Source organism: Oncorhynchus mykiss, chromosome 15 (genome assembly GCF_057628025.1).
Source record: "Oncorhynchus mykiss isolate SJ-2025 chromosome 15, ASM5762802v1, whole genome shotgun sequence".
NCBI lineage: Eukaryota > Metazoa > Chordata > Actinopteri > Salmoniformes > Salmonidae > Oncorhynchus > Oncorhynchus mykiss.
In genome coordinates this window covers 2720938-2741620 of record NC_143036.1, presented here as the reverse complement: position 1 = coordinate 2741620, position 20683 = coordinate 2720938, and the positions used below count along the sequence as shown (strand labels likewise).

Here is a 20683-nt window from a genome sequence, read left to right as displayed (position 1 = left end):
ACACTGCCCAACCAGCCTTCCCCTTTACACTGCCCAACCAGCCTTCCCCTTTACACTGCCAAATCAGCCTTCCCCTTTACACTGCCCAACCAGCCTTCCCCTTTACACTGCCAAATCAGCCTTCCCCTTTACACTGCCCAACCAGCCTTCCCCTTTACACTGTCCAACCAGCCTTCCCCTTTACACTGCCAAATCAGCCTTCCCCTTTACACTGCCCAACCAGCCTTCCCCTTTACACTGCCCAACCAGCCTTCCCCTTTACACTGCCCAACCAGCCTTCCCCTTTACACTGCCCAACCAGCCTTCCCCATCATACTGCACAACCAGCCTTCCCAACCAGCATTCCCCATCAGGTTGCCCAACCAGCCTCCCAACTAGCCTTCCCCATCCGGTTGCACAACCAGCCTTCCCTGTCAGGTTGTCCAACCAACCTTCCAACCAGCCTTCCCCATCAGGTTGCCCAAACTGCTATCCCAAACATAATTTCTCAACCAGCCTTCCTAATTAGTCTTTCCAACCATCCTTCCCAACCAGCCTTCCCAACCAGCCTTCCCAACCAGCCTTCCCAACCTGCCTTCCCAACCAGCCTTCCCAACCAGCCTCCCCTGTACTATTCACTAGTATCATCTCTATCCTCCATATGCCCAACTACTATCATATCATTGAGTCTTTGAATATGCCCCAAGTTGCACCCTATTCCCTCTAATTGCACCCTATTCCCTCTAATTGCACCCTATTCCCTCTAAAGGAACGCTTAAAGTGCACATTTTATTTTTTCCAGGGGCATAGAGCTCTGGTCAAAAGTAGCACACTGTGTAGGAAATAGAGTGACATTAGAGACACAGCCTTTATGTTGACTTTAGTCAACTACTACGATATCCTCATGAAGCTATAAAGGTGCTGACTTACGGTCCTCATGAAGCTATAGAGGTGCTGACGGTCCTCATGAAGGTATAGAGATGCTGACGGTCCTCATGAAGCTATAGAGGAGCTGACTTACAGTCCTCATAAAGCTATAGAGATGCTGACTTACGGTCCTCATGAAGCTATAGAGGTGCTGACGATCCTCATGAAGCTGTAGAGGTGCTGACTTACGGTCCTCATGAAGCTATAGAGATGCTGACGGTCCTCATGAAGCGATAGAGGTGCTGACGGTCCTCATGAAGCTATAGAGGTGCTGACGGTCCTCATGGAGCTATAGAGATGCTGACGGTCCTCATGAAGCGATAGAGATGCTTACGGTCCTCATGAAGCTATAGAGGTGCTGACGGTCCTCATGAAGCTATAGAGGTGCTGACGGTCCTCATGAAGCTATAGAGGTGCTGACGGTCCTCATGAAGCTATAGAGGTGCTGACGGTCCTCATGAAGCTATAGAGGTGCTGACGGTCCTCATGAACCTATAGAGGTGCTGACTTACGGTCCTCGTGAAGCTATAGAGGTGCTGACGGTCCTCATGAAGCTATAGAGATGCTGACGGTCCTCATGAAGCGATAGAGATACTGACGGTCCTCATGCAGCTATAGAGGTGCTGACTTACGGTCCTCATGAAGCTATAGAGGTGTTGACGGTCCTCATGAAGCTATAGAGGTGCTGACGGTCCTTATGAAGCTAAAGAGGAGCTGACTTACGGTCCTCATGAAGCCATATAGATGCTGACTTACGGTCCTCATGAAGCTATAGAGGTGCTTACTTACGGTCCTCATGAAGCTACAGAGGTGCTGACTTACGGTCCTCATGAAGCTATAGAGGTGCTGACGGTCCTCATGAAGCTATAGAGGTGCTGACGGTCCTCATGATGATATACAGGTGCTGACGGTCCTCATGAAGCGATAGAGATGCTTACGGTCCTCATGAAGCTATAGAGGTGCTGACGGTCCTCATGAAGCTATAGAGGTGCTGACGGTCCTCATGAAGCTATAGAGGTGCTGACGGTCCTCATGAAGCTATAGAGGTGCTGACGGTCCTCATGAAGCTATAGAGGTGCTGACGGTCCTCATGAACCTATAGAGGTGCTGACTTACGGTCCTCGTGAAGCTATAGAGGTGCTGACGGTCCTCATGAAGCTATAGAGATGCTGACGGTCCTCATGAAGCTATAGAGGTGCTGACGGTCCTCATGAACCTATAGAGGTGCTGACGGTCCTCATGAAGCTATAGAGGTGCTGTCTTACGGTCCTCGTGAAGCTATAGAGGTGCTGACGGTCCTCATGAAGCTATAGAGATGCTGACGGTCCTCATGAAGCTATAGAGGTGCTGACGGTCCTTATGAAGCTAAAGAGGAGCTGACTTACGGTCCTCATGAAGCCATATAGATGCTGACTTACGGTCCTCATGAAGCTATAGAGGTGCTGATGTTTCTCATGAAGGTATAGAGATGCTGACGGTCCTCATGAAGGTATAGAGATGCTGACTTACGGTCCTCATGAAGCTATAGAGGTGCTGACGGTCCTCATGAAGCTATAGAGGTGCTTACTTACGGTCCTCATGAAGCTATAGAGGTGCTGACTTACGGTCCTCATGAAGCTATAGAGGTGCTGACGGTCCTCATGAAGCTATAGAGGTGCTGACGGTCCTCATGATGCTATACAGGTGCTGATGGTCCTCATGAAGCTATAGAGATGCTGACTTACGGTCCTCATGAAGCTATAGAGGTGCTGACGGTCCTCATGAAGCTATAGAGGTGCTGACTTACGGTCCTCATGAAGCTATAGAGGTGCTGACGGTCCTCGTGAAGCTATAGAGGTGCTGACGGTCCTCATGAAGCTATACAGATGCTGACTGTATAATTATTGACCCCAGGGCGTGGCTATGTCTTTGTACTAGTTATATTGGCCTATAGTTGCGACTGAGGGGTGATCAATATATGGTTGTAACTGTTTCTCATGTTTTGGGCTCCCCTAGTCTAAGGTAGTAACAGACATGTATGACTTAAGTACATGCTTGCGGCTTCCCTAGTATAATGTAATAACAGACCATTTGCAGGGTACAGGGCTGAGCTGCAAAGTTTGCAGAATTTGATGAAAACGGCAATCTACTTTATTTCAATTCAACCATGCGTTATAGTTTGTTCTCTTACTACTTCTCTTTATTTCGCTCTCTCTCTCTCTCTCGTTCTCTCTCTCTCTCTCTCTCTCACACACACGCGCACACACACACACGCACACACACACACACGCACACACACACACACACACACACACACACACACGTGTATTGGCGTACACCCTCTCCAAACATGCACGGTCAATGTTGTTTTTGCATGCAGTGCAGAAACGGTGTATTCTCACCAATAAGTATTAGTGTTGAATAATTACAGTCTTTTTTATAAACCATTCTGTTAGCCCTTGTCTCCCCTTTTTGACGGCTGGATCTTAAAGCGCTGTAAGGCGCAACAGAGACGAGTCGAACACATCGGTGACAAAAGAAGGCTTTCCGTGTCATCGGCGTCGTTCGGACGACGTGGAAGAATTGCTCAGATAATAAAGCCCTGCTTCAAAGACTCCTCGCTTCAATTGGAGACCGAACTATCTTTTACCTCTTTGCAGGCACAAGAGCTGGTGCTGAGGAGAGGATTGTTTGGTTCTTTTTTGGTGTTGTAGTGTTCTTTTCTGTGGGGCACTTGGACAGAGTAAACGGCAATACGAGCACCAAAGGAACCCTAAACGTATGAGACAGTGGGGACTCCCGCCTTGTTCGTGCCTCAGAATGGCTAATGTTCTGCGGCGGGTTCTGCATACTCTCAGCCTCTAGAAAACAAGTGTACGCCTCAGATCCTAGTAAAAGCATGTATGTACCTACTTAATTAGTGTATAACATTTCCCGGTGTGTGTTTGACACGATGGAATAAATTAAGACACAAACCCATTTATAGGCTATTGTTGTATTTTATTTTATTTTAAAATACATTTTCATTAATTTTGAAATAACGTTACATTTTAGCTACCCTAAACGCCCATGTGCTCTACCGTCAGCTCAGTCGCATGGGGAAGGTTGTTTCCCAATAGGCTACCTGTTCCAAACTTCACATCTTTTGAGCGGCTTTCGACCATCTCTTCAATCACTAGAGATCACTAGAGCTTGTGCTTATCCCCCTCAGTCCAAAACACGAGGATATATCATACTGGTTTTGAAGAAAGCAGATCCCGCTAACTACAGCCTCCGTTCACAGCACCCACTAACTACAGCCTCCATTCACAGAACCCACTAACTACAGCCTCCGTTCACAGAACCCACTAACTACAGCCTCCGTTCACAGAACCCCCCAACTACAGCCTCCGTTCACAGAACCCACTAACTACAGCCTCCGTTCACAGAACCCACTAACTACAGACTCCATTCACAGAACCCCCCAACTACAGCCTCCGTTCACTTGAACCAACTAACTACAGCCTCCGTTCACAGAACCCACTAACTACAGCCTCCGTTCACAGAACCCACTAACTACAGACTCCGTTCACAGAACCCGCTAACTACAGCCTCCGTTCACTTGAACCAACTAACTACAGCCTCCGTTCACAGAACCCACTAACTACAGCCTCCGTTCACAGAACCCACTAACTACAGACTCCGTTCACAGAACCCGCTAACTACAGCCTCTGTTCACAGAACCCGCTAACTACAGCCTCCGTTCACAGAACCCACTAACTACAGACTCCATTCACAGAACCCACTAACTACAATCTCCGTTCACAGAACCCACTAACTACAGCCTCCATTCACAGAACCCACTAACTACAGCCTCCATTCACAGAACCCACTAACAACAGCCTCCTTTCACAGATCCGCTAACTACAGCCTCCGTTCACAGAACCCGCTAACTACAGCCTCCATTCACAGAACCCACTAACAACAGCCTCCTTTCACAGATCCGCTAACTACAGCCTCCGTTCACAGAACCCGCTAACTACAGCCTCCGTTCACAGAACCCGCTAATTCCAGCCTCCGTTCACAGAACCCGCTAACTCCAGCCTCCGTTCACCGAACCAGCTAATTCCAGCCTCCGTTCACAGAACCCGCTAATTCCAGCCTCCGTTCACAGAACCCGCTAACTCCAGCCTCCGTTCACCGAACCAGCTAATTCCAGCCTCCGTTCACAGAACCCGCTAACTACAGCCTCCGTTCACCGAACCCGCTAACTCCAGCCTCCGTTCACAGAACCCGCTAACTACAGCCTCCGTTCACAGGACCCGCTAACTACAGCCTCCGTTCACAGAACCCGCTAACTCCAGCCTCCGTTCACCGAACCCGCTAATTCCAGCCTCCGTTCACAGGACCCGCTAACTGCAGCCTCCGTTCACAGAACCAGCTAATTCCAGCCTCCGTTCACAGAACCCGCTAACTACAGCCTCCGTTCACAGAACCAGCTAATTCCAGCCTCCGTTCACAGAACCCGCTAATTCCAGCCTCCGTTCACAGAACCCGCTAACTCCAGCCTCCGTTCACCGAACCAGCTAATTCCAGCCTCCGTTCACAGAACCCGCTAACTACAGCCTCCGTTCACCGAACCCGCTAACTCCAGCCTCTGTTCACAGAACCCGCTAACTCAAGCCTCCGTTCACAGGACCCGCTAACTACAGCCTCCGTTCACAGAACCCGCTAACTCCAGCCTCCATTCACCGAACCCGCTAATTCCAGCCTCTGTTCACAGGACCCGCTAACTACAGCCTCCGTTCACAGAACCAGCTAATTCCAGCCTCCGTTCACAGAACCCGCTAACTACAGCCTCCGTTCACAGAACCAGCTAATTCCAGCCTCCGTTCACAGAACCCGCTAATTCCAGCCTCCGTTCACAGAACCCGCTAACTCCAGCCTCCGTTCACCGAACCAGCTAATTCCAGCCTCCGTTCACAGAACCCGCTAACTACAGCCTCCGTTCACCGAACCCGCTAACTCCAGCCTCCGTTCACAGAACCCGCTAACTCAAGCCTCCGTTCACAGGACCCGCTAACTACAGCCTCCGTTCACAGAACCCGCTAACTCCAGCCTCCATTCACCGAACCCGCTAATTCCAGCCTCCGTTCACAGGACCCGCTAACTACAGCCTCCGTTCACAGAACCAGCTAATTCCAGCCTCCGTTCACAGAACCCGCTAACTACAGCCTCCGTTCACAGAACCAGCTAATTCCAGCCTCCGTTCACAGAACCTGCTAACTCCAGCCTCCATTCACAGAACCAGCTAATTCCAGCCTCCGTTCACAGAACCCGCTAATTCCAGCCTCCGTTCACAGAACACGCTAACTCCAGCCTCCGTTCACAGAACCCGCTAACTCCAGCCTCCGTTCACCGAACCCGCTAATTCCAGCCTCCGTTCACAGGACCCGCTAACTACAGCCTCCGTTCACAGAACCAGCTAATTCCAGCCTCCGTTCACAGAACCCGCTAACTCAAGCCTCCGTTCACAGGACCCGCTAACTCAAGCCTCCGTTCACAGGACCCGCTAACTCCAGCCTCCGTTCACTGAACCCGCTAACTCAAGCCTCCATTCACAGGACCCGCTAACTCAAGCCTCCGTTCACAGAACCCGCTAATTCCAGCCTCCGTTCACAGGACCCGCTAACTCCAGCCTCCGTTCACAGGACACATACAAGAAGCTTTGCAATGCAAGTCTATTATTGTGGGAATAAGTGCGTAATTCTAGCGGCTTCTCTTTTGATAGTTCTAAAAAATATAGCAAAAGAATATTTTATCCTTATATTGGATCGAAAGACCATAGATGACCGTTTCCTACCCCATGGGCAGCAAATATTACATTCTTTTGAAGAGGCGCTGAAGTCCTCGGACATGGCCCCATAGTATTCGAGTTTGACTCGGCTATTGCTATAGAAATCTTAATTCACCGTGAGGACTCACCGTCATGAAGAAATGGCTCTTTGTGTTAAAAGATCTTTGAAGTCTGGATGAGAATATATAGCCTTTCATCAAATGCTGCCCTCATCTTCCCTGCATAAAATCACACTTTATCTAAGAGAGAAATAGAGCCGCACAAACAAGACATGGACATGTGAATAAATATATATATTTAAAAAAAATATATATATGGATTTTCTTTTAAAGAATTGCTTTGTATTTTTCCACTATTCAGGGGTGAGGAAAGTTTAGAGTAAGCGAATTGTAAATATAATACCTAGGAGGTGGGATCTTTTCAATGTGCCTTTATGCGGATTTAAATGTTGAAATGTCTACACGTTGGCAAGAAGCTGTAGCAGTAGAAACGACAGCAAAAAAAACAACATCGTTCAAACGTAACAAAAATCTCCTACTGACCGTTAGGTTTGAAGGGCTCCGGGTACAACATGTTTTGTTCCTTATGGGCTCTACCTTATAGACGGTACATGAGACATAATAAGTCACCAATGGCAATAAGGCTCGCTGTTGAATATAGTGATAGAACAATCTCTCTGTATTTTGTCTCACGATTCCTTTTTTTAAAAAAGGATCGGTGATAATCTGCTCTGCTGCGTTATAAAGTTATGCACGAGTCGTCTAAACCGTGAGACTGAAAGCGTTTTACAGAACCTGTGATATATTCGTTTTTAACTGTACCCTCGTAGTATATGCATTTAAATAAATCATTGTAAATATCAATGTTAAAAAGTAAAGACCCAGAAAAGTAAAATAGCAATTTTATCATACAGGATTTATTCAAAATACTGACAAATTACAACGCAGTTGGTAACACATTTCGAGTGTCTTTTCTCGGTAGGACAACATTTTTATGAAAATGCATCAATAACAAATAATGACAAGAATGACCAAATCACAAAATGACCACGTTGACCAAACATTTATGAATGTAATATCAAATAGACTATCTGAAAACAATCAATAGGAAAAAATATGTCTGTATGAAACTCAAAACTTCTCAATTATTTAATTTATACAAATAAGAGTAGCAAACAATTAAAATAGCTGAAAGATCAAAGCTTACAACATTACTGTTATTAACACATTGAATTTTAGCAATTTTACAAATGTACATTCACTTATTTTTCATATTGAAAACACTTTGGTTCGAAAATACAAAAATGTTCATGTCAGATTCAAAAAATAAATTAAAAAGATATTGAATTCAAAACTCGATTTACAAAATAATACAACAACATACAAACATACAATTAACCAGCACGAGACATTTGAACAAATTTACAGAATATTTGTTCATACTCATCCACATGGGGAAATAAGAAAGCGATCACAAAACTACAATTTGGCAGTTTCTTATTTTGTCGATATGCCAGTGCATTGAATGATTTGGGCCTTAGAAAATAGACCTTCTCGAGATGTTTATTTTCTGAGTCCATGGGCGTATTAGAAAATAGACCTTCTCGAGATGTTTATTTTCTGAGTCCATGGGCGTATTAGAAAATAGACCTTCTCGAGATGTTTATTTTCTGAGTCCATGGGCGTATTAGAAAATAGACCTTCTCGAGATGTTTATTTTCTGAGTCCATGGGCGTATTAGAAAATAGACCTTCTCGAGATGTTTATTTTCTGAGTCCATGGGCGTATTAGAAAATAGCTTGGATATATTTTTTATTATTTTCAGGGACAATTTTGGTTAGAACGCGTCCCTTGGCTCTGGGTGTCTGTAGAGGGCCTCATCCTCGGAATCAGGGCTTGAGGAGCCGCTGGGGGGTGTCTGAATGCCGCTGGCACCAGAACTATGACAGACGTACCACTCTCTTAAATTGGCGGGCTGGGACGAGGCTGCTGGTTCCGAGAGCGACGAAGACCCTGGCTCTCGGCCTAAGTCCAATGATGGGGACACCAATGACGGGGTTGATGACTCGTAGCCAGAGCTCGGTGGCGGAGACTTGCAGTGGACTTTCATGTGTTTTCGGAGCGAGCTGGGGTGTGTGTAGGATTTGTCACAGCCTCTCACTTTGCAGTTGTAGGGCTTATCGCTGGTGTGCACGTGGGAGTGCTTCTTCCGGTCACTGCTGTTGGCGAAACGTCGGTCGCAGCCGTCAAACTCACATTTGAAGGGTTTCTCACCTGAAATAAGGGAACATAAGTTAGGCTTCAGAAAACCCAAAGGCATAAACTAAAACCGCTTCTCTATTTTTGGTGGTGACGCAAAGTCATATAATACCATACTGGCTTATAGTGTATTGCCTATTGTATGAACCAGCTGAGTTCTTTTAGGACAGCCCAATGAACCAGCTGAGATCCTTTAGGACAGCCCACTGAACCAGCTGAGATCCTTTAGGACAGCCCAATGAACCAGCTGAGATCCTTTAGGACAGCCCAATGAACCAGCTGAGATCCTTCAGGACAGCCCAATGAACCAGCTGAGTTCCTTTAGGACAGCCCAATGAACCAGCTGAGTTCCTTTAGGACAGCCCACTGAACCAGCTGAGATCCTTTAGGACAGCCCAATGAACCAGCTGAGATCCTTTAGGACAGCCCAATGAACCAGCTGAGTTCCTTTAGGACAGCCCACTGAACCAGCTGAGTTCCTTTAGGACAGCCCAATGAACCAGCTGAGTTCCTTTAGGACAGCCCACTGAACCAGCTGAGATCCTTTAGGACAGCCCAATGAACCAGCTGAGTTCCTTTAGGACAGCCCACTGAACCAGCTGAGTTCCTTTAGGACAGCCCAATGAACCAGCTGAGTTCCTTCAGGACAGCCCAATGAACCAGCTGAGTTCCTTTAGGACAGCCCACTGAACCAGCTGAGTTCCTTTAGGACAGCCCAATGAACCAGCTGAGTTCCTTTAGGACAGCCCACTGAACCAGCTGAGATCCTTTAGGACAGCCCAATGAACCAGCTGAGATCCTTTAGGACAGCCCAATGAACCAGCTGAGTTCCTTTAGGACAGCCCACTGAACCAGCTGAGTTCCTTTAGGACAGCCCACTGAACCAGCTGAGATCCTTTAGGACAGCCCAATGAACCAGCTGAGTTCCTTCAGGACAGCCCACTGAACCAGCTGAGATCCTTTAGGACAGCCCAATGAACCTGCTGAGTTCCTTTAGGACAGCCCACTGAACCAGCTGAGTTCCTTTAGGACAGCCCACTGAACCAGCTGAGTTCCTTTATGACAGCCCACTGAACCAGCTGAGATCCTTTAGGACAGCCCAATGAACCAGCTGAGTTCCTTTAGGACAGCCCACTGAACCAGCTGAGTTCCTTCAGGACAGCCCAATGAACCAGCTGAGTTCCTTCAGGACAGCCCAATGAACCAGCTGAGATCCTTTAGGACAGCCCAATGAACCAGCTGAGTTCCTTCAGGACAGCCCAATGAACCAGCTGAGATCCTTTAGGACAGCCCACTGAACCAGCTGAGTTCCTTTAGGACAGCCCAATGAACCAGCTGAGTTCCTTCAGGACAGCCCAATGAACCAGCTGAGATCCTTCAGGACAGCCCAATGAACCAGCTGAGATCCTTTAGGACAGCCCAATGAACCAGCTGAGATCCTATAGGACAGCCCACTGAACCAGCTGAGTTCCTTTAGGACAGCTCTACTGTTGTATGCAATAGTTTAAAGTGTTGCATTGAATAAAAAGATAATGGATGATAATTTGCAGGATTTTAGTGGCTTGGTTATGGTTTTGTTGAGAATGTAGGTCCCTGTAGGTTAAGACACAAGCTGTCCTCTACCTGTAGTTATTATCATACTTGACATGTACTTGTTTATATTGCAAAGTAATGGAAAACTGTCATATATAATCAACAGTAAAACAAAACAGAAGTGTTACTGGAGCTTATTGTAAATGTTGGTGCATTGTGGGAAAATTGCTGTATTTCGGGATGGTAGGCCTACTGTAATTCCACCCCGCAGAATGAAAGCCCCGAAAATATTTTCACCACTAGTGAGTTCATGCTGATGCTGTTTCTTCGTCATTAACATATTTTCAGGCGTGTCTTATAACAGGCTGCATATGTTGTAGCCGTGAGTGAGAACTTCGTATCAATTGAATTCCTATGTGGTTACAATATCCCAGTAAGTTTAAATATTTATTGGGGACAGATTGGAGTGACAACAAGTCTTTCAAACATAAATGGGTTATCACTTTCCTTGGCCTTTTGTGTCTGTGTTGCCCTGACCTGTGTTGCCCTGTCTTTTTGGTCTGTGTTGCGCTGACCTGTGTTGCCCTGACCTGTGTTGCCCTGTCGTCCTGGTCTGTTGCCTTGTCCTTCTGGTCTGTGTTGCGCTGACCTGTGTTGCCCTGACCTGTGTTGCCCTGTCGTCCTGGTCTGTTGCCTTGTCCTTTTGGTCTGTGTTGCCTTGTCCTTTTGGTCTGTGTTGCCCTGACCTGTGTTGCCCTGTCGTCCTGGTCTGTTGCCCTGTCGTCCTGGTCTGTTGCCTTGTCCTTCTGGTCTGTTTTGCCCTGTAGTCGCTGCCAGTTTGGGTGCCTTTGTTAAGGCCTCTAGAAGTGTATGTGATATTAAAATACCAAATATTCATTAATATACTGTAAGGTGTGAATGCTTTGCCTAGCAACCAACCTGTGTACACCAATCCCTTGTAAATTACAGTATAATATTGTGTAATACAAACCCTTCCTCTCGACAGATTTTATTCATTCATTCAATTCCGATTACTTTTTATTATAGTATAATGCAGTCAATTCTACGATATTTTACTGTATGTCATTACACAATACTTGCTTTGATACAATAGTTGTAATTTATATTACAGTGCGTGTATTGTAAATTACACCTTCCTAAATAACGATACCAAAGCATTTACTGTGTAATGAAATACAGCATTTTACTCTCCACAGAGCTGCAGCTTGATTGGCCTGTAATGTCTAGCTTCTATGCCTGTACAGCATAACCTGGCAAAACCATAATGGTTGAATTAATTACTCTGAAATCATCCTATGCGGATCTCTCTCCGATGCAAGGCGGCGTTGTCAGGCAGCTAGGCTCTTAGCTACAGAGAATATATAATTGCTCAGTCTAATTACACATGCACGTTGAATATCAATTTGACCTTCAGCTGTTGGGCTGAGAGAGCAAATCAGGGACATTAGTGTAGTACAAGAGCATGTCTCGGGAACACACCCCAGGGGAAGCCCAGTCATAACCACAGATCCGGGTAGGTTTTAAACATGATACCCTGGACCAGAGGCCCTTGGGAATCAACACACGCACAAATCATTTAACAGATTTCTACTTAAGTAATGTGAGCAAACGATATGAATAATACATGTGGAGGAAGGAAAGAGGCAGCAGAGGCAAATTGTTCATTCACATTAAAGGAATCAGAGTCATATTCACCATAAAGGAATCAGAGTCATATTCACCATAAAGGAATCAGAGTCATATTCACCATAAAGGAATCAGAGTCATATTCACCATAAAGGAATCAGAGTCATATTCACCATAAAGGAATCAGAGTCATATTCACATTAAAGGAATCAGAGTCATATTCACCATAAAGGAATCAGAGTCATATTCACCATAAAGGAATCAGAGTCATATTCACCATAAAGGAATCAGAGTCATATTCACCATAAAGGAATCAGAGTCATATTCACCATAAAGGAATCTGAGTCATATTCACCATAAAGGAATCTGAGTCATATTCACCATAAAGGAATCAGAGTCACATTCACCATAAAGGAATCAGTCATATTCACCATAAAGGAATCAGAGTCATATTCACCATAAAGGAATCCGAGTCATAAAGGAATCAGAGTCATATTATGTGCAGTTCTGACTCATCAAGGCCCTAAGGAAGGCTTTTCATTTGGGTCGCTGGCCCAACCAGGAGACACGCGGCCATATTTGTTCAGGAAAAAATGACTCTCTTCATGTCATTATCTCTAGTGGAATGAAACTACAATGGCACTAAGCTACATTACACGTGTCCATCAAGTAATAGTGTAGGCATGCTGGATAAGCGGGTCAGTGTGATTGCCCTGGCTGTTACACTGCTATATGGCTCCTCCTCCTCTCCTGCTTCCCTGGCTGTTACACTGCTATATGGCTCCTCCTCTCCTGATGCCCTGGCTGTTTATCGACTTCTTGCTGAGGGTACTACAACCCTGATCTGAGCAATACTACAACACTTTCCTTAGCAACAACCTTTCCCTTAGTAGTAATAGATCCCTTTCCTTAACAACAACCCTGCTCTGAGCAATACTACAACCCTTTCCTTAGCAACAACCCTGCTCTGAGCAATACTACAACACTTTCTTTAGCAACAACCTTTCCCTAAGTAATAATAGAACCCTTTCCTTAGCAACAACCCTTCCCCGAGCAATACTACAACCCTGCTCTGAGCAACACTACAACCCTTTCCATAGCAACAACCCTGCTCTGAGCAATACTACAACACTTTCCTTAGCAACAACCTTTCCCTTAGTAATAATAGAACCCTTTCCTTAGCAACAACCCTGCTCTGAGCAATACTACAACACTTTCCTTAGCAACAACCTTTCCCTTAGTAATAATAGAACCCTTTCCTTAGCAACAACCCTGCTCTGAGCAATACTACAACACTTTCCTTAGCAACAACCCTGCTCTGAGCAATACTACAACACTTTCCTTAGCAACAACCTTTCCCTTAGTAATAATATAACCCTTTCCTTAGCAACAACCCTGCTCTGAGCAATACTACAACACTTTCCTTAGCAACAACCCTGCTCTGAGCAATACTACAACACTTTCCTTAGCAACAACCTTTCCCTAAGTAATAATAGAACCCTTTCCTTAGCAACAAACCTTCCCCGAGCAATACTACAACACTTTCCTTAGCAACAACCTTTTCCTAAGTAATAATAGAATCCTTTCCTTAGCAACAACCTTTTCCTAAGTAATAATAGAACCCTTTCCTTAGCAACAACCTTTTCCTAAGTAATAATAGAACCCTTTCCTTAGCAACAACCTTTTCCTAAGTAATAATAAAACCCTTTCCTTAGCAACAACCCTTTTCTGACTAATAATACAAGCAGAGGGGTTTCCAATATAAATACATTAATACAAATAAATGTTTATGAACATGACAACTTTGCCATGATTTCATATTGTGTGTTTTATAGTGTATTACTGCTTTGTATATACTACTACTACTACTTCCACTACTGCTACTACTACTGCTACTACTACTGCTGCTGCTGCTACTACTAATACTACTGCTACTGCTACTTCTAATAATACTGCTACTACTAGTACTACTAATGCTACTACTACTGCTACTACTACTGCTACTACTACTACTACTACTACTACTGCTACTACTACCCCTACTGCTACTACTACTGCTACTACTACTACTAATATGATGACTACTACTACTACTACTACTACTACTAGTACTACTACTACTACTACTACTACCACTACTACTACTACTAGTACTACCACTACTACTACTGCTACTATTACTACTAATATGATGACTACTACTACTACTACTACTACTACTGCTACTACTACTACTAATATGATGACTACTACTACTACTACTACTACTACTACTACTACTTCTACTACTACTACTACTACTACTACTGTTGCTGCTACTACTGCTATTACTACAATCCACCCCACAATAATCATACAATTACATACAAAATGTGAATATTTAATATTTTACAATAATACTACTAATACTACTACAACTACTACTACTAATAATAATAATACTAATAAGATATGAATCATAACCATTAAATAGCATACAAATGAAATATGACATCAACCTATGTTGTTATGTTTTCTTAGCTTGCCTGACTTATATAATAATATTAATAATAATCCTCAATTCCATTGAGCAGATGCTTTTATCCACACTGACTGAGTCATGCTTGCATACATTTTGCATACGGTTGGCCGGGGAATCGAACCCAAAACCTTGGCAGCGCATGCGCCATGCTTTACCCTCCGAGCCATGTAGCTTAAATTATTAGTAGCATTATTCTACGTGACCATTCAGTTCTAGTCTCAACAGAAGACCAAACATTATACAGAGAGTCTCGTTGACAAATCACAGTATTAAAAGACACATCCAGGGGTTGTTCACGGCGGTGGAAGCAGAAAGGGTCTCCACTACAAAAACAAACAAAAAAAGTCCATTACAACATCGGAATTTATTTCCGCTCCAAGGCTAACTTACTCCCAACTGCATTCTGAAACCAGTAGGCTTCTAGTACTTCATAGGGCGATACACAACACTTCAGAAAAGTAAGTAACAACGTTCTATCTGATATGCTTGGTTCCATGTGCCTGAAGCAGCGTGGTTTTGAGAGTACAGTTTATGCCTTTTCGTAGCAGGTTAGGAACATGTACGCAGCAGATTAGGATAATTCGAAGTTAATGTTAGGAAGAGGGTTAGCTAAAAATGCAAAACACATTTTCAACTTTCGTCGTCAATTTGCCACGAACTGTGTAACATCTAGACTTGACCCTGCTGCAGGCAACGCAACAGTTGGACAGACCGTGTGGGCCATAGTCTCTCTTCGGACGGCATGTTTTGGCACACATCAAACCGCTGAGGGAGAGAGAACTGTTTTACCATAATCCCCCTAGCATTATCTCTGTAGAGCGCTGGCGCACTGGAGCAATTCACAACAAACACATCGGAAATGTGTTTGTCCAACAATACACTATTGCCTAATGTTTAGGCTAATCAGGCTCAGTGTCATGCCAACGTTTTGGTAGCTTAAAAATTGTTTATTTGAAATGCCATGATCCAAATATCACATTTAGAAAGAATAAAACAAACATTTATATAAACATATATATATATATATATATATATATATATATATATATATATATATATATATATATATATATATCGAAATAATTATGAAATAAATACTGCTTTCAGGGATTTGGCAATTGGTTCAATGTCATTTTAAATAATATTTTTTTTCCCTTTTTGTTTAACGCCGCGGCTGCTGTACAGCATATATTCTCAAAATAACTACATTTAAATTATATGCAATTTAAAATAGAAATGTTATGCAATTTCAAATAGAAATGTGAACCGAGCTCTAGTGTTGAATGGGGTTCAATCCATAAATTCAAATCGTAACCTTCCTCAATGCTGGAGGAGGATGTAACCTTTACCGATGTCTCTGAAACGGAAATAAAGTCACTGACCTGTGTGAGTCCTCTTGTGGATCTTCAGGTTTTCCGATCGAGCAAATACTTTTCCACAGCCGGGGAAAGGACATGGGAATGGTTTCTCTCCGGTGTGCACTCTGATATGATTTACCAGTTTGTACTTGGCTTTAAATGGCTTTCCTTCTCTGGGACACTCTTCCCAGAAGCAGATATGGTTAGCCATCTCCGGGCCACCGACATGCTCCACCGTCACATGAGTTACCAGCTCGTGCATCGTGCTGTAAGTTTTTGAGCAGAGTTTCTTCGGCGACAGTTCCGGTTCATGCCACTTGCAGATGAGTTCTTGCTTTATTGGCTGCCTCATGTAGCGGAAGAATGCACCGGCTCCGTGATGCTGAGCGCCGAGGTTCATGTTCAGATGGTTCAGACCGCCGTAGCCATGTAATGTCGAGGCGGAGAACGGATCAGCCCTGGAGCTCGCCACTTGACTCAAGTGATCAGACCTAACGTACATTTCGCTAGGTATTCCTAACCGTATTTGTCCATTCATGGCTTGGCCACCTGGTGCTCCGCTAGATGACTGCTCATGGTGGAGTCCGGAGAAGAGGGCATGGCTACCAGCATCAGGGTGATGACCGTAGTGTCCAGGATAGCTACCTGTTGTTGAGACAAACATTCCGTGATGAGAGGTTGAACCGGGGCTCTGGTCGGTCAGTACCGGCATGGCTTGAGCTGTCAGATCCCTCCGAATGAGGAAATCCCTACCTGCGGCTGCGGATAACGCCTGGGCCGTGTGGGACATGGAATAAGGGACGGTCGCCGCCTGCACCGGGCCAAAAGCTCCCGTTTGACTGGAGACCACTTCACTGTGGCCTGCCATATGATGATTGTGGTGGTGATGGTGGTGTGGGTAATGATGGGCTGGGCTGATTTTGAGGGCCGCGGAGTGCCCCATGTGTTCTGGCCCAAATGGACTCGGCCCCAGGCGGGGTTTCGCAGTAATCTCCCCAGGGTGCGAGTGAGCCATTGAGTGTGGATGGCTGCTGAACCCCGGGAAGCCTGTCACGCTCTGAGGGGTATGGTGGTGATGATGGTGATGGTGGTGCGCCCCTACCAAGTCAACTAATCTCAGCGCCGTGTTCCGTTTGGAAATCGTAGGGTCCATCATAGGGCTTCCCAAAGCATTCATGTTCATTACTCCTAATTCTAGAATAACTTGACAGCAGGCAAAATAACAATGATGACAAATATATTTTAATTGCAATGAAAAATATAGAAAAACAAACTAAAACATATATTAAAAAAGTTGAAAAGTTGTGATTCTATCTCAGTGGCTGCATGGAATCCCATTCGGTTGGCCGGCAGCAGCAGGACGCTTTGATAGTGAATAGAGATTCATGGTAGGCGCTGCAGCCCGTGGAGCTAAACAATCACCCCGACTTCTAATTGGTCAGAGCCCCGTGATTGACGTCACTTGTGACAAGTCTCCAATGTGAACAAAAATGTTTTAGCGACAGCAAGCAGGCAGAGCGCCTGCGCAGAGCCTCAGGCAAAAAAAAAAAAAAATAATGTAGTTGTTATGCAAAGGTTATTGTACTTTAAACTGATCTCCAAAAGTTAAACCGTTACACCAAAACTATAACTGTCATATTTTACTACTGAGTGACAAAGAGTTATGGAAGTGCAATATACCCAATGTAGCCTAAATTAACACCTAGCCTACAGTACACATTAAAATAATGCAGTAGAGCCTCTAAGGTTATAGTTGATAATCAATAGAGAGATATCTTCATTTCGGTACATATTTTACGAAAATATGTCATTGAAATGCATGAAATGTGTGCAGAAAAGTACCGGATATCTTTTCGAACATAGACTAAACTAGTCCTTTTCTCAAAAGCAATTTTCCGCGGTTCGGAGTTTTTCCGCGGTTCGGAGTTCACTCAATGGCCCAAAATGATCCGGTAAGATAAATAAACATTTTTTACACGTTTTCCCAGGCGCTCGCTTGTTCGTCCGCACCGCACCACCACCCCTCGTCGCTCGTTGCGCTTCGTCCTCCTCCTCTTCGCGGGATCGGTTTCTGTGTATTAGTGAATAGAGACGACGCCGTCCATTGTCCCGGGAAAAAGTAATGGAACCGACCTGTTGTTATGATCCGGGGTAATTTCGCTCACGAGCCCTGTCGGATTGAGACCCAGAACTGAAGCGGATCAGGGGCACGGGAGGTGGCGCCCGATGAACGGCACAGAACGGCACAAGAGCGGTAGAGATTTAAACCAAAATAAAACTTGCTAAAATATGAGTTTATACTTTAGAATGATACCCTGAGAGGGAAAGGGATGTCTGCTGTTGAAGGAAAACGTTGTCGAAAACATAAAACTTAATCTTGTTGATGATTCCCTGCTATCAAACCAACACCGCTAGACAATACCATAAATCACAAAACATATTTTGCATTTATTTTGTCTTTGGACTTATGTTAGACGATGAGATTTAATTGTTAATAACGTTTTTTCCTCTCCTCTTTTATTAAGACATTGATTCAGAAACCAACGCGTATTGGAGCACCTGAAGCTGCTGCATATGTTATATAAAATATATATATTTGAAAAACATTCCGCTCATCTCTACTGTTTGTGATGCTATAGTGTGTCGTCATTATGTTCGGCCTAATATAATCAACTACATAATGAAGACATTGAGCTGCGATATGATATCATTAACATTTTTTGATCAACTTTATTTTGCGGTTCACATCTATATTAAGGGGACTATTTATTGTTGTAACCTAATTCTAGCCTATAAAACTGTTGTCATGGGTCCTCCTAGCTAAGGCCTTGAATATGTTTTTTTTTCATTCAACTTTAACATTTGGTAAACGCATGTATATTAATCGACATATACTTAAATATTCTTACCTCAATCTACATTGGGCCCTTTTATCTTAATCAAACAGTCGGAGACAAATAGGAATTGTTCTGTGAATTGACCCGAAAGGAGGTCAAACCGTTGCCATTAGATCCATGTCAAATATAGCATGTAGAATGCGTTTAACATTTGGTCGGATTATAACGTGCCCACAGTAGTCAATCATTGGGCTGTTGTCTCAGAGAGCCATGGGTAGGTTCCAGAGGCAGTAAAGCCGTCATTTATTTTGACAGTGTGTCTTGCCAATATTTGACTACTTTGTGACCATCGCCTCAATAGGTATTTGAGAGACCCAGGTTGAGTTATATTCATGCATCGGTCTCATTATGTTGAACAAACGTAATGTCCATTCTCAACGTAGAATGAATTTGTTCATCAGTTAACAAAACATTAAAAACAAGTATAAAATATTCCGTTAGTATGTCAATAACGTGGTCATTTTACAACCACAATCTATTGCAAAATAAAAAATAAAAAAAACGTTTTGGGCTAAATTTAATTTTAGGCATTTCTAAAACACAACTAGCGTACTGCACTGCACACTGCTGAACACGCTGGACACCAAACATTTCCCACCTATCTATGTGAGTACAACTCCTGCACACTCGATCAGTTACCGAAACAACATAATGATGCAGCATTCTAAAACGAGACATTTCTATATGTAGGTGAATGGGTCACATATTTATTTATGTTAGTATTTGTGACTCGATGTTATTCGGTCCACAGTAATTCAATTGATATGAACTGGCCATGTGTAGTAGGCCATGTGCTTTGTTCTTAACACCAAAAACGTAAAACCGAAATGTATTATTTTTAGGGGGATAAAGTTGGCATATTACGCACAGGCTACCATTGTAAATACTGATAGAGATAGCCCGACGGCAGTGATTGAACGTCTCTGGAGAATCATATCCAGGATTGACTTGTCAAAGTCATTTGGTGACAAAGCCACGTTAAACACGTCATGAATAAGTAAATATAATGTGAAATATGTGTGATCCTGGGAATGTTTATGAAATGGCCTCTGCTCCAGGTGCCTAGTGCAGGGTCGCAGCTGTAGTCTGCAGAGAGAGAGAGAGAGAGAGAGAGAGAGAGAGAGAGAGAGAGAGAGAGAGAGAGAGAGTGAGAGAGAGAGAGAGAGAGAGAGAGAGAGAGAGAGAGAGTGAGAGAGAGAGAGAGAGAGAGAGAGTGAGAGAGAGTGAGAGAGAGAGAGAGAGAGAGAGAGAGAGAGAGAGAGGAGAGAGAGAGAGAGAGAGAGAGAGAGAGAGAGAGAGAGAGAGAGAGAGAGAGAGAGAGAGAGAGAGAGAGAGAGAGAGAGAGAGAGAGAGAGGCAGCTCAGGAACACACTGCAGTAATGCATATGCCGAGGAAGAGCTTTTTCTGCTCCAAGCTGCGCCCTCTTGTAAACCACAAGAAATAATGCAAATGGGTCGGGACCAAAACCAGACCATATTGAAGCAATTCACAGATAGAGACCAAGACCAGACCATATTGCAGCAATTGGCAAAACGCGTAATCGCTTGGCTAATTGAGTTGTTTTGTATATGTAAAGACACAAATATGTATAAAGGGAAATAATATAATAATAATATATAATATATAATAATATAATATACTGTATATATATCTATGCTATATGCATAAACTGGACATATTTTTCGTTACAAACAACAGGGTGTATGTGCCTTTCGCCAATCAGAATTAGATTGTCTATCCAAACTCA

At 44.1% G+C, this 20683-nt stretch overlaps 1 protein-coding gene across 1 annotated transcript; it reads right to left on the bottom strand.

Moving 5' to 3' along the window:
• Positions 1-7617: 7617 nt before the first annotated feature.
• Positions 7618-20143, bottom strand: zic4 (zic family member 4). The gene is made up of 2 exons (XM_021620026.3): positions 16063-20143; positions 7618-8994 (listed from the first exon to the last, which is right to left on the bottom strand). The coding sequence occupies exons 1-2, from the start codon at positions 17219-17221 to the stop codon at positions 8558-8560; spliced, it is 1596 nt and encodes a 531-aa protein (XP_021475701.2). The 5' UTR covers positions 17222-20143; the 3' UTR covers positions 7618-8557.
• Positions 20144-20683: the final 540 nt, after the last annotated feature.

Bases quoted from the DNA above. Each gene is read 5' to 3' on its own strand.
- zic4 (XM_021620026.3), bottom strand. From the start codon at position 17,221: ATGAACATGAATGCTTTGGGAAGCCCTATGATGGACCCTACGATTTCC. The intron at 8,995-16,062 runs GTCAGTGACTTT...CCCTTATTTCAG, and splicing joins CCACAAGAGGACTCACACAG to GTGAGAAACCCTTCAAATGT.